Source organism: Apostichopus japonicus, chromosome 10, assembly GCF_037975245.1.
Source record: "Apostichopus japonicus isolate 1M-3 chromosome 10, ASM3797524v1, whole genome shotgun sequence".
NCBI classification, from domain to species: domain Eukaryota; kingdom Metazoa; phylum Echinodermata; class Holothuroidea; order Aspidochirotida; family Stichopodidae; genus Apostichopus; species Apostichopus japonicus.
This window is the reverse complement of record NC_092570.1, coordinates 15,033,472-15,046,133: the sequence shown is the minus strand read 5'-3', so window position 1 is coordinate 15,046,133 and position 12,662 is coordinate 15,033,472. Positions and strand designations below refer to the sequence as shown.

The window sequence follows — 12,662 nt, the reverse complement described above, 5'->3', positions numbered from 1 at the left end:
CTTTTTTATAGCATTATTTTTGATAATTTGTTTGATCTCTTAGATAAGTCCAAGTTTATCTTCGTATATAATGCATATTTACTGTTATACACTTTTGGCGCCAGGGATTATCTTGCCTTAGACCTTTGGCTAAGTCCCTGGTTTGGACAAAACCAATTATGTAGGTATTGCATTCAGTAAAGTCCGTTAACGGTGACGCCCATCATCAGTGACCCAAATTCCTTTTGTAAGTTTGTTGTTTCACAAAATTTACAAGTGACGTCAAGAAGAGTGTTTAATTTGACACACAACCGAAGAAACAATTGTACTATAAATAAACGTTCGTGCAAAAGTGTTGCTTGTAGTTACGACGACGGTTTGTTTGAAAACATTCTTCTCAGGAATGAAAGTGGGGGTAGGTTGTAGGGTGAGGTGTGGGGTGGGGTGGGAGAGGTTGACGTGTGACTTCTGGTAGGTTTATGGGTTCAGGACAGGTCCCATGTTTTCCATCGGGTTTACGAACGGGAGCATTTTTACCAAAAAAACTGGTTATGCCTCAGATACTGGGGTAAATGGGAATGCTATTCCCCCGTCACCGGAATTACGGTATGCTGTTTCGTACACTCCCCCTCCCTGAAACCCCTCCCCCTCCCCCTCCCTGAAACCCCTCCCCCTCCCTAAAACCCCTCCCCCTTCTCGTCCGGCCGTGTATACGTATAAGTGTACCGAAAGTGTACCGAATTTTATGAGGTCCTAACGAAGAACATCTCCCGTGCACATCTAAGAAAATTTTGTAAGTCTTTGACGTCATAGTGCCGCAATAAAGTGAGTCTTTGACTTTATCTTTGTTCTCTTTGATCTCCGCTTTTCATATTTTTAATTTTTGACAGTTGTTGAAAATGGCACCAGTACCGTTATTAGTTCATGTTTATAGCTTAACAAATTTAGATTCATCATTCGCAAAATCCCTCTCCTTTGCAGCAAAATAAACATTGAAATAAATAAAAGAAGAGCATACACGATTGAAGCACATGTGAATGGATGATATCATATCATTTAGACTTGATCAAGTTTTCAACTTTTTGTGCAAAGGTACAACAAACCTCTCCCAAAATGGAATACGATTTTTCTCAGCTGTTGTGGTGCATTGTATGGAACGCCGTGTTAACATTTATGGCCTTTCATAGCATTTCTCATGACAGTTATCTCTATCAAATATATACTAATTAATAATGATGGCAGGTTTTGTGTCTCCTTTAACTTGTACACTAGTTTGAAAGGTGTGTAATCCTTTGATCTCCATCTGTCTAAATATGCCAACATCCCGGCAACGGAAGCAACGGCAAAATAGAAATATATTAGAATGTACGCTTGACTCTTCCAATTATGCGTTTATTTCAACTCATACACTCAGTTTTCACTAAACTTAAAGCGAAACAGCAACACGGCATAAATTAAAGTTGATCTTATATATTTATTGGTGTAATCCGACTTTGTGACGTTTTTTTCCTTCTGTTTTTCAAATATCGATCAAAAGGCCAAATAAAGAAACGTACCATTTTTGGCACATAGTTAAGTTTCTGATGTCTTGTTAAGATTATTGAATTATTAGTACGTTTTATGGAAAATTCCTTCAAGATAGGACCACGAAAAGCCAAGCAACTTGATCCATTCTCAACCATACAGCCTCATTCACCGAGATATATAACGTGTCCCTTCGAAAGGGAACAAATACTGCCCTTGGTCCGAAATGACCACATTAACTCAGGGTACAATATCATTGCAAAATGCGATATATTCGAAGTCCCTTCGTTGACCCCGTTGTTTTCTGACTGAATCATATTTTTCTAATTATTTTCAGTCATTTTATTCAATATTTATTACTGTGTGCTTAAAGAATTACAAGTTTTATACGGTTCATCATTTCAATTCACAAGAAAAACATTCCTATTAAATAACTGGGATTATTTTTCAATTAAGATGACGTCTTTGCCCATTGCGCCCTTCCGTGACGTCATGTCCACGTGACTTTGTGGTGCCTCGTCTAACTTGTAAATTTTCCCTACGAATGGTTTCAACCACCCCGCTTCTATATATCTGTGCAAAGCGTCTGCACTGTCCTGCCTGTTTTCCTGTTGGAAAAGAAATATAATACATATTCATTTATAACTCGTGAATATTCATACGCAGACAAAGGTCTTTCAGGAAGCTGCCGCATCACGGGTTTTTCTTTCCCCCAAAAAAAACACCAACGAACGGGTAAAATCAACCATAAATTTGAAAGACTCACCAAAGTAAAACAAAAAATTACTGAATTTTGTGGGACACAAAATTTATATTACTCGATTAAACGGTCACTAACTCAATTATATATGGGAAATGCCAAACAGTAGCATCCGTCACATGTTATTCTCTGAGTAAGAGGATTCAAGGATATTCGAATTATGTTTGACAATTACACACATGCAGGGGCGGGCGGACTAACCGGTGTTGAAATCTGTCGGAGGGCCTAGAACAACAGTAGACCCATTTGCCCCCATAGCCTCCTAATGGAATCCTATGCTTCAGTACAAGTTTTGTTCCAGTGTGGGCCTTGTTAGACTAATTCGGGACACTCTTTTATAGATGGGGTATGGAGGACCCTTTTTTTTGGAGGGGGAGTATTGTTGGCACTCGTTTTTTTTTATTTTATTTTTTATTGTTTTTTGGTATTGTTGGCTATGCCGTTGTTGGAGGTGTTAAAATGTGCACGTTTTGCTAGAAGGGAGGCTCCGATCAACTTCAGTCCGTCCCATGGTTCCACGGTTGCTGGTTTTCACGCCGAGTGAAGTCTGGTTAAAACTCAAATCAACCGGCAGCTCTGCAGTTTTATGGGTAAACAAGTACGTATGAAATCATGTATGTTTTCAAGGTGAATCGCAAATTATGTGTGAGAAAAGGTTGGGACTTCTCTCATACCCAAAATAGCCGTCCAGCTATACCTTTCGTCTTGTATGTGTCTTGAAAGTGTTAAAAAGTTGAAAATATGGTCACAGAACAGTAGGTTCTTTTAAGCAAGTTGTGAATCGGTTAACGTCGTTGCTAAGCATGTGACAAGTTTAGTGTTTGGTTTGTGATTTGAGTAAATATGTAATCAAACTGGAGCAGCCCACGCTAAACACGCAAACATGAAAACTCATACCCATCATGTTGTCTTCTAGGGAATAGAGGGTAAAGGTTGTATCTTTCAAAATGTTAGTAAAAACAAATGACATGTTTTGTGGTGACTTTAGGAAAGGGATGAGGAGGAGGAGGAGGAGGAGGAGGAGGAGGAGGAGGGTCTTGGTAAGATTAACGGATGCTTTTGGTAGTAATTTTAACTTCATTGGGTGGTAACGGAAGACGGTGGGCAGGGGAGAGGCAGGGGAGGTAATATCACATAAGCTCACAATCTCAGCAATATTTGGAACATTCCTGGATCAATAATCCTGTTAAACTGTTAGTGTAACTATGGCCCTGTAATCTATAAGTAACTTTCTTAGCTGTTTAACAAGTAGTATTCTGTTTTTGATTCGATTTGATTGATTAATTGGTTGATTGATTTATTTATATTTACTACTTGTTAAGAAAATTACATTATATATAATCTTACTGATCAACCGACTAAGATATTGGTACAAAATAGCATTCATCGCAAGTGTATACTAAATGCCGAGCTTTCTAATTAAACTTCACGTATGATATTCGACCTACACTATATACGCGTTTATCTAGGCACAATAGGTAAAGATTAAAATCACGTGCTTTGTTACTGTGTTATATATTGTTATGGCAATGAACGTAACAAAGACCTTGACCACAGGACAATTAACAACTATCAGAGCGTTATATCGTTTTCTGATTCAAATAATTGTAATTTTAAGGCTCTTCTTCAGGGGATATTATGTGTAGCTTAAACCAGGGATCAGAATTGGTTTAACGACCATGCCCTTATTACTCACATCTCCCAGAACAACTCTAACACCACCTCATTCACCAACGCGTGCCATCTCCCTGCATATATATATATATATATATATATATATATATATATATATATATATATATATATATATATATATATATATATATATATATATATATATATACATGCAATTTTCACAAATGATTTTCGAGTTGGATAGCATCATGTTTGATCTCTAGAGTGGGGCGAGATATGTCACCAAAAGCAGAACTGGTGTTGTTCGATGTGGGTGACAAACGCCTACAGTGGAATTGCCGTCTTCCTTGCCGGTTTCGAGCCTCTGGACATACAATCAGCGTCCATAGCCTAGTGGTTAGGGTGTCCGCGTGCAGAGCGGGAGGCCCGTGGTTCGAATCCCGGTGGAGGCTGAAAGTTTTTTCACTGTTCTTGATTTTCCAACTCATTACGATTTTCATATATATATATATATATATATATACATTTGAAACCGTTTATATATTAGCATACAGCTTACCGTTGCTGCATACAGCAAAGCACAGCCTAAGATCGTCGTTTCCTTAGACAAAACTTTCCCGATATCGCACTGACAAGGGCCCCGTTTACCAACAATCTGAAAGGATAAGCAACATTATAAAGAAGCTTTGATTTAATATTCAAAGCTGTTTCATGATTTGATATGTCGATATAAGGAGAGAGAGAGGGGGGGGGGGGGGAAACTTCTTCAAAGGGGAACTGAAAGGAAACATGCAGAGTATGTCTTTAATACAGACATATGAACAAAGGACAACTTCCTTATTTTACAACATTGAACTCAAAATAGAGTGCAAAAATTGGAAGGTTAGGCTATACTAACGCAGTCTGCATATCACGTTCACTATAAAATATACTGCTCTATTAGTATTATGTCAATTTTCAGCGTTCGTGACGTCATCAATTATAAAAGAATGTCGGGTGTGAAATGAGAGCGGTAAAGAGAGGGTGGGGAAGGCGTTTATTCATGATTTATTTCTTTTCTTTGATTCAATTTTTTCAACCAACCGTCTAAAAGCCAACCGCATAATAACAGTACACAAAAGCCTGTTTACCTGCATGGTAACAATTGAAGAAATGCACGCATGTAGAAGATTCGTGTTGCATTATATATACTATACAGTGTGTACGTTTGTAATACTAACCACTATTTTACCATGACGTGCTATAAGGTCCAAATCCAAGTCGAAATTCACATCGGCATTGGTCTCCAGAATTAAATTTAATCCCGATCCGACGTCATCCTAGAAAAAAAAAGAGAATGACAAAAGAAATGAAGAAAAGATGGAGGAGGAAAATAATGATCATGCGCAAGGGGTATAGTTTAACAAAGCGTTATATGTGCACGTTATAAATCACCGTTGTTAACATTATAGAATTACTTTACCGACAATGTGGTATGAGAGAACATTATTAACTATATAAAGAATGTACAAGTGCGAAGCATGCTAAAATTGTTCAAATGTACTTTGCTAAGATCAAAACTACGTTTGTAGCACTCCACCCCCAACCCCCCCCCCCTCCCCCTTCTCTCTCTGTCTCTATCCGATCTCTATGATCCGCTCATTATGTCGGGATACCGTTATTATTTGATTACCACTAAACTGACAATTTGCTTGTTTTATATCCTAAGACGTTGCCATGGAAACCTACACAGTATAATTTCTATGGATACTGTGCCACTAACAATTTTTCTTTTAATCACAAGAGATTCCTCACACATGTAAGAATTATAATGTCTGAACTCGAACCTTTAAAGTTTGTTTGAAATCAGGGCTTTTATAGTTCCTGACGACATCGGCTCCATGTTTATATGCCAACTGTATCCCTTCCTCTGTACCGGCTGTACTTATCACTCGACTTGCCCCAAGTCCTTTCGCGATTTGAATCGCAGCTAAGCCAACCTGTGGAAGTAAAACGAAAATGATAATTATCATATTTTTTCCCCCACCCTTTCCTTTTTCTTGCATAAAAATATATAGATATATAAGATAGTTTGGTAATAAGTTATTGGATTTTATAGAACAATTGATTTAGCATAAACCTTTAGGCCTGCGCACAGGAGCTAATATCATCATCAATGTAGCCTTAAAGGAGCGTTCCGAACATTGAACATACTTTAAAGGTGAACATCTTGACAACTGGAATAGGTGCAGAATAGGTGTTTGCTTCTCTTGGACTGTGAAATATCAATCATAAAATGCCTGTTTAAAGTCATCTGCTAATTATATACTGTTTTATGCATTTTACCCGATAACATCGCTTTATTTATGCCAAATTAAGTGTGGTTGATATGTTCCGCGTCTTGATGACGTCATTGGTGGAACTCTGAGTACGTTACTGTATGTATGTTTCAAGACATGATAGGTAAAAACTAAGGGAGATATTTCTTTTCTTTTTGTTTTGACTAACAATATCAGCAACTAACATAAATGCAAATAACAGTCACTATATCAAGAATGAAGTTAGCTGGAACTGATCTATTCATCCATTCAACTTTAACCATTCTTTACCATATGCGCTTGGGTAAAGGTTGAAACCCCCTTTTATAGAAATAAATACCAAAATTTGATCACTTGCCGCTCCACTGCCTCCCTGGACTAGAACCAAATCACCTTGCTTCATCTTGCCAAGTTGCAGCAGGGCCCTATGTGCGGTCATGTATGGAACAGGTAAGATAGCGCCCTCTTCAAATGTCAGATTCTTGTGGAGGTGATAAACATTGTCTTCAGGGGCTAAACACAGGGTGGAATAAGAACCTGTGTCTGGTTTCATAAAAAAGACCCTGTCACCTTTCTGCAAATGAAAATAATAATTATTATTATTATTTTAGGTTTACAGTCTTGTACAGGGCCAAGGCCCTTTCACACGACTTTTACAACTTAACCCTGTTCATTGGTAACTTGTCACACCTACACACCAAAGTGTGCACAATTCAAACAATCTCTCCTGGGGCACCACAGTGCACCACAGTGCACCACAACCACGTGTCCCCGGGGACTTCCCATAGGGTGCAGCCACAAACCGGCGCACGCAACTATATTTACAAGTTACGTCGCAAGTCCCCATTTATGCACCTGGGTGAAGAGAGGCAATGGATATAAAGCGCCTTGCCCAAGGACACAACGCAATGATCTAGCCAGGGCTCGTACCTGTAATCCTTAAATCACAAGTCCACTGCCACTTGACCATTACGCCCTCACCAAATAATCAAATAGTTCGTGTTAAAATTTTATATGAAGAACATCATCGTGTAAAGGTATCCTATCAGATGAATGACCGGGGAAGGTTGAGGCGGCCAGAGAGAAATTAGGCAACCAAAAAAAAAGTGAGAAAAATAGCAAAAAAGGAACTATTATTGATCTGCAGCTCCCTGCTCTACAACATCACCCCCAATTTGTAAGGGCTTCCTCCGTCACATAATTTTTCATTCCCCACACCACCAGCCCCCCACCCCCCCCCTACCCCACCACGCACACACATACAATTTGAAAAGCAAACCAACGCCCGTGAATGAAAAGCCTGTTGAACAGAGTCACGTGTTGGGTTCCGTTAGGCGACAGTTATGATCATTTACGAAAAATGAATTTTGATCATGAGTGACCGGTACTTGACTGTCTAGCATATTTGGGAGGGGTGGTGGGGGAGGGGCAGGAGGAGGAGGGGAGGGGCAGCAACGAAGATCGTAAAACTATAACAAGTTACAAAGGAAAATAATGTCACGAAACAACATCCATAGAAGATGAAAAACGCAAACATTTGTGAAACGAATCCCAACCAAACAACCTCTCCCAACCCCATCCCACTATAACAAACCTTGAACTTTGTGACTTCATTTCCGGTCTCTTCGATCACACCAGCGCCATCTATTCCAATAACGAAAGGAGGTTGCGCAAAGCGAAATTGACCCCGTCTCATTTTTTGCTCTACTTCGTTGATGCCAGCCGCCTTCATTCGAATAAGCACCTGTTTAAGAAATGGGGTTAAATGTAGTTACATTGCAAAATCTAAACTGTAAAATGTCCAGGCACTTACTATGCAACGTTTTCTGCAAGTTTCGGTACTCTTTCGTGGGTTCCCCTTAGAGAAGACGAAATAACTACCTTTATTCCCTCTGTAAGTGCCCTGCTATCGACGGGATTTGGAGAGTCAGTGGGGGGAGGGGGTGTAACTGTATATTCTAAGTATATTTAGATTACTAACCTAAATAATTGAATAACATAACCTTCTTCAGTCTTATGCTGAGTAAACCAATAACCAAACAAGGGACGCCAACACACAGACCAATGTTAAATCAAAATTGCCGCCTAAGGGTATACTCTACGCCGGCGTGAAATCATTACTAATGTAGAAATTATTTGGGGAACCATGCTTCCCCCCTCCCACCCCTACCCCTCCCGGTTTCGGGGGCCCTCTCATGTGGACAAATGCAATTGCGTGATTACGTAAGCTGTAGAAATGTGTACAGATCTCAACAGGATATAACCATGCATGCTTTGATATGTTCTTTGAGATGCTTTACTGATCATTTTTAACAGGTGTTATCTATCACAGCTCAGCGTCTGTTGACACAAAATTTATAGAATATATTAAATTATATATCAGTTCTTCTTTTCTTCAGCAATATATTACTTACAAAAAGCATTGAACAAATACAATTTGTTAACAACAACTTTGTCACTTTAAAACAAAAATCTTTGCGTGTTATGCATGCATGGGTAAATTTCAAATATCAATTTTTTTTATCCATCAATCAATGCTTTGTGTTCGCGACAAATTGGTAATTAGATATGACACTTGAAAACGATATTTGTATATGGTATAAGCGTTTATGTATATAGACTCAACGAAGTTTTCACCAGAATTTCGTCTGACGATTTTGTAAACGAGTAAAAACTACATATTTGCAACAATTTCCTATATACAAATGTGCTGTCTTCATAAAAATTGATTGAAAAAAAGTAACAGCTTGATAAATGACAAATTATAGTTCATTTAACTTTCAAATTCTATGCATCTAAGTCTAAAGCACAAAAAAAATAAAAACCCCTTTTTTTCTTTCCTTTTACAAATAGCGTAACCTTCTGTTTGACCCAGACACTGCTACGGAACTCTCTGCGGGCTAAGATTGCATATCATTTTACCCTAGACATATATATCTATGTATATTACATATTTAAGTTCAATTGACCTGAGACGTAGTTAGTCAATTATTTCCGATTAATGACTCATGCTATATAAACAGACAAGCGTTAAACGATCCCAGGTTCGTTAAATGGATATGGTGTAATCAATGTTCAAATATATGTAACTAACAAGCTGTCATTTATAATGGATGTCGGAGGCCCATACACGCTCAAGCACGTAACTTCAGAACTTGGTAAAGTAGTGTACCAGTGTGTAATTTAATTAACATCCGTTGCCCAAACCTAAAGGTATACTGTAAACATTTAAACAAATCATATATATATATCAAGGAATATCCTTCGTTCCCTATATACCTCACCTCTATTACTGACAGTCTGGGCCGGAACAAGCTAGTAAGACACACACACCTGAACATACCTATTACACTTCAAAAAAAAGGCGGTCCGGCATATTTATTCTGTAAATTATGACCTGAATCCCTATACTTATTTTCAACATGAAATATGTTTTTATGTTGTTATTTTGCTTTCAGCACAATCATGATTATTCAAATTGTTTTAAAAATAAAAATACCTTAAAAATCATCTGAATTTATTGACCTATTTTTTAAGCTATTTATTATTTTTTTTTCAGGTTTTCCAGATAAGGTTGATAAAGTTTCGGATGCAATTCTAAGGCTTAAAGATCATTTCAAAGTTTTTAAAAATAAAAAACTCGTAAACATATGAAATCATCCCAATCTGTTTTGACATGACTTTGAGTAACCCTAATTATGGAGAGAGAAACAAACTTGCATATTTATTAATGATGTGTTGAGGATCGACACTTGTTTTTATTTTAATGAGAAACAAAACACAGACATATTGTCTGAATTTGATCAATTACAATCTTCTTTTGTTTTAAGTGATAAGAGACTGAAAGGTTTTAAGTAAATACCAGGGCCAAAACTAACACATAACACCCGCTTCATATCCTGGAGATTCGCTGAGTTGTGATATTGTGTTATTCAAACCATGCTTTGTATGTAAATATTAACATTTGTGGTCGCTTAAAGCGTCGTAAAAATAACTGCTGATTATAATTATTAGATTTATTATTAACATTATCACCGGATAAATGAATGTCTAGCCAATCAAGGGTATTTTGATGCCATATACACTGCTTATCCGATATAGTCGACTCTCGGTAAACAAACCATTAGAAAAGAGATAACAGGAAATATTTATGCTCAAGGTTGGATCCACTATTAGCAAAAATTAACAGGAAATTGACAGGCCTATTGATACGATATCAAATGTACAATGTATAAATAAATAAATGGATCGTAAACAGGTCATGGCAATACAGACAAAAGGAATTAAAACTTTTCAAGCAAGACAGCTTATTCCCAGAGGCTAAACGTCTGTGGGGATGGATGGAGGGGGGGGGGTAGTTGGTTCGACCAAACCCCTCCATGTGGACCCAACCCCATTCACCACCATCCGCAAGAAAGCATGTGTCCATCCTAAAAACTATCCGAAAAGTAGGCTCGGCTACGTACATCTGTATGGGCTTGCATACTGACACCCTTTCCCGCCTATTCTATACATAAGTCCTACTTAATTATGCAACCAGATACGATATCACATATTCTTAATTTCGAACCCTTAACGTGCCTTCAACAGGTGCGGACCCGGGGGTGTTCGGTTGTTTACCCACCCTCTATATACTATACTCTATATACTATACTATACTGTACTGTACTGTACTGTACTGTACTGTACTATACTATACTATAGTTTACTATATTATAGTATACTATACTATACTATAGAATAGTATAGTACTATACTATACTATACTATACTATGGTATGCAATGCTATACAATACTATACTATACTATACTATACTATACTATACAATAATATACTATACTATAATATACTATACTATTCTATACTATACTATACTATACTATACTATACTATACTATACTATACTGTACTATACTATACTACACTACACTATACTGTGCTATGCTATGTTATGTTATGCTATGCTTTACTATACTATACTATATACTACATACTATACTATACTATATACTATACTATACATTGATTATCGTGAGACACGTACCTATTAAATCAACGTGTCACGTGTTACTTTAATATAATGATCCCAATTCATTTTAATCTTTATCAAAGTACATATTAAAGGGAGTAACCCTACCTGTTTTGATCCAAGGCGCGGTAGTTTGAATTCTGATGGCGCTAAGACCTCTGGACCACCGAATTCTTTAATCACTGAAGCCGTGGCGATTTTGGCCATAGTATAGCTTTATCCTGGGGAATTCTTCAAGCAACTCAATTAAACTACGCTCACGTTTAAAGGCAAAAGCTATTTTCTATATATAACGCCGATAAATGTTTCAAATTGGCAAAATGATCCGTATGTTTGATAGTATTTACATTGTACAATAACGTATGGTGATGTTACTATTCTTTATTTCTAAAGAAAAAATAAATTAGTGTTGCTGAGAATTTTTTTTTTGTTTATTATTTTTTATTCTAGCAACCCTGATAATTCTCAGAAACCAGTATTAGGGAACTTTGAATTTCTTTAGAATCGTGCTGTCAGAATATTTCGAAGGGGAAGACTTCGTCATGAAACAGTGGCGTGCCGCTTCAAAACCATACGGCTTGTATCATTGATATGTAAATAATAATTAACTGGGCAGCTGGGAGGATTAATCAAATGAGGCCGGGGAAGTAATTTAATATCATATAGGCTATATATTTTGTTTAATTTTTACCATCTAGTTCGGTTGAAAGTTTTCCAGCTTGAGTGAGTCTAATTTAACCTGGTAGAGAATGTATTACTCATAATTGACTGCAAAAACAGTACTTACTTTCGTATAAAGATCAGGCGTAGAGAGAGCAAGTATTGAGCTCCGTGGACAAAATGTATGATCACCGTGGCTCTTTTGTGCATTCATTCTTCATTTAACCTTAAGCATATTTTGAACTAGTGAGAATAGAAGACTTATGTTTATTTCATGTTTTCCAAGTCCGCCCCCCCCAACCCCGCCATACTTTTCCCGGTCCCCTAATTTTATCCCATCCCACTACGCCTCCCGCTCTATTCGAATATCGATATCTGATAGGCGTAAAGGAAGGAACAACTACCCAGCAAGTTATAATTAGAACGTATAGCATGTAAGTCAAGGCTGGGCGAGAAATTGATCTTGTAGGGCCACAGTGCAGTTTAGTACCAAATACCCAGCAACATTATAGGCATATGGCTATACGGTACCCACACAACCGTAATTGGGAAATGACATTATCATGGTTCTATATACGCGTTGTTTATCTGTACAATCAAATATCTTATCACAAGAGAGCCCATACACAAACCTTACTTCTCTTTTGGGGGTGGGAGGGGTGCGGTAGGGGCGTGGGAGGGGCGTGGGAGGAGCGTGGGAGGGGAGGGAGTGGAGGTCATTTAGTGGAATTCATCGTTTTAGTTAATTTATGGTTAAGAACTTTGTTCTGATATTT

The 12,662-nt window shown here is 37.6% G+C and overlaps 2 protein-coding genes and 1 non-coding gene across 3 annotated transcripts in view; 2 read left to right on the top strand and 1 right to left on the bottom strand.

Moving 5' to 3' along the window:
• LOC139975285 (methylcrotonoyl-CoA carboxylase subunit alpha, mitochondrial-like) overlaps positions 1 to 12,662 on the top strand; it is a 344,390-nt gene that overhangs the window by 172,353 nt on the left and 159,375 nt on the right. The gene's annotated exons all lie outside the window — the stretch shown is intronic.
• On the bottom strand, positions 1,354 to 11,755 carry LOC139974955 (quinone oxidoreductase-like). The gene is made up of 7 exons (XM_071982523.1): positions 11,335 to 11,755; positions 7,790 to 7,939; positions 6,554 to 6,769; positions 5,725 to 5,877; positions 5,119 to 5,217; positions 4,458 to 4,553; positions 1,354 to 2,111 (listed from the first exon to the last, which is right to left on the bottom strand). The coding sequence occupies exons 1-7, from the start codon at positions 11,431 to 11,433 to the stop codon at positions 1,944 to 1,946; spliced, it is 981 nt and encodes a 326-aa protein (XP_071838624.1). The 5' UTR covers positions 11,434 to 11,755; the 3' UTR covers positions 1,354 to 1,943.
• Trnac-gca (transfer RNA cysteine (anticodon GCA)) lies at positions 4,278 to 4,350 on the top strand. Its single transcript has one exon. It is a non-coding gene; the product is annotated as a tRNA-Cys (tRNA).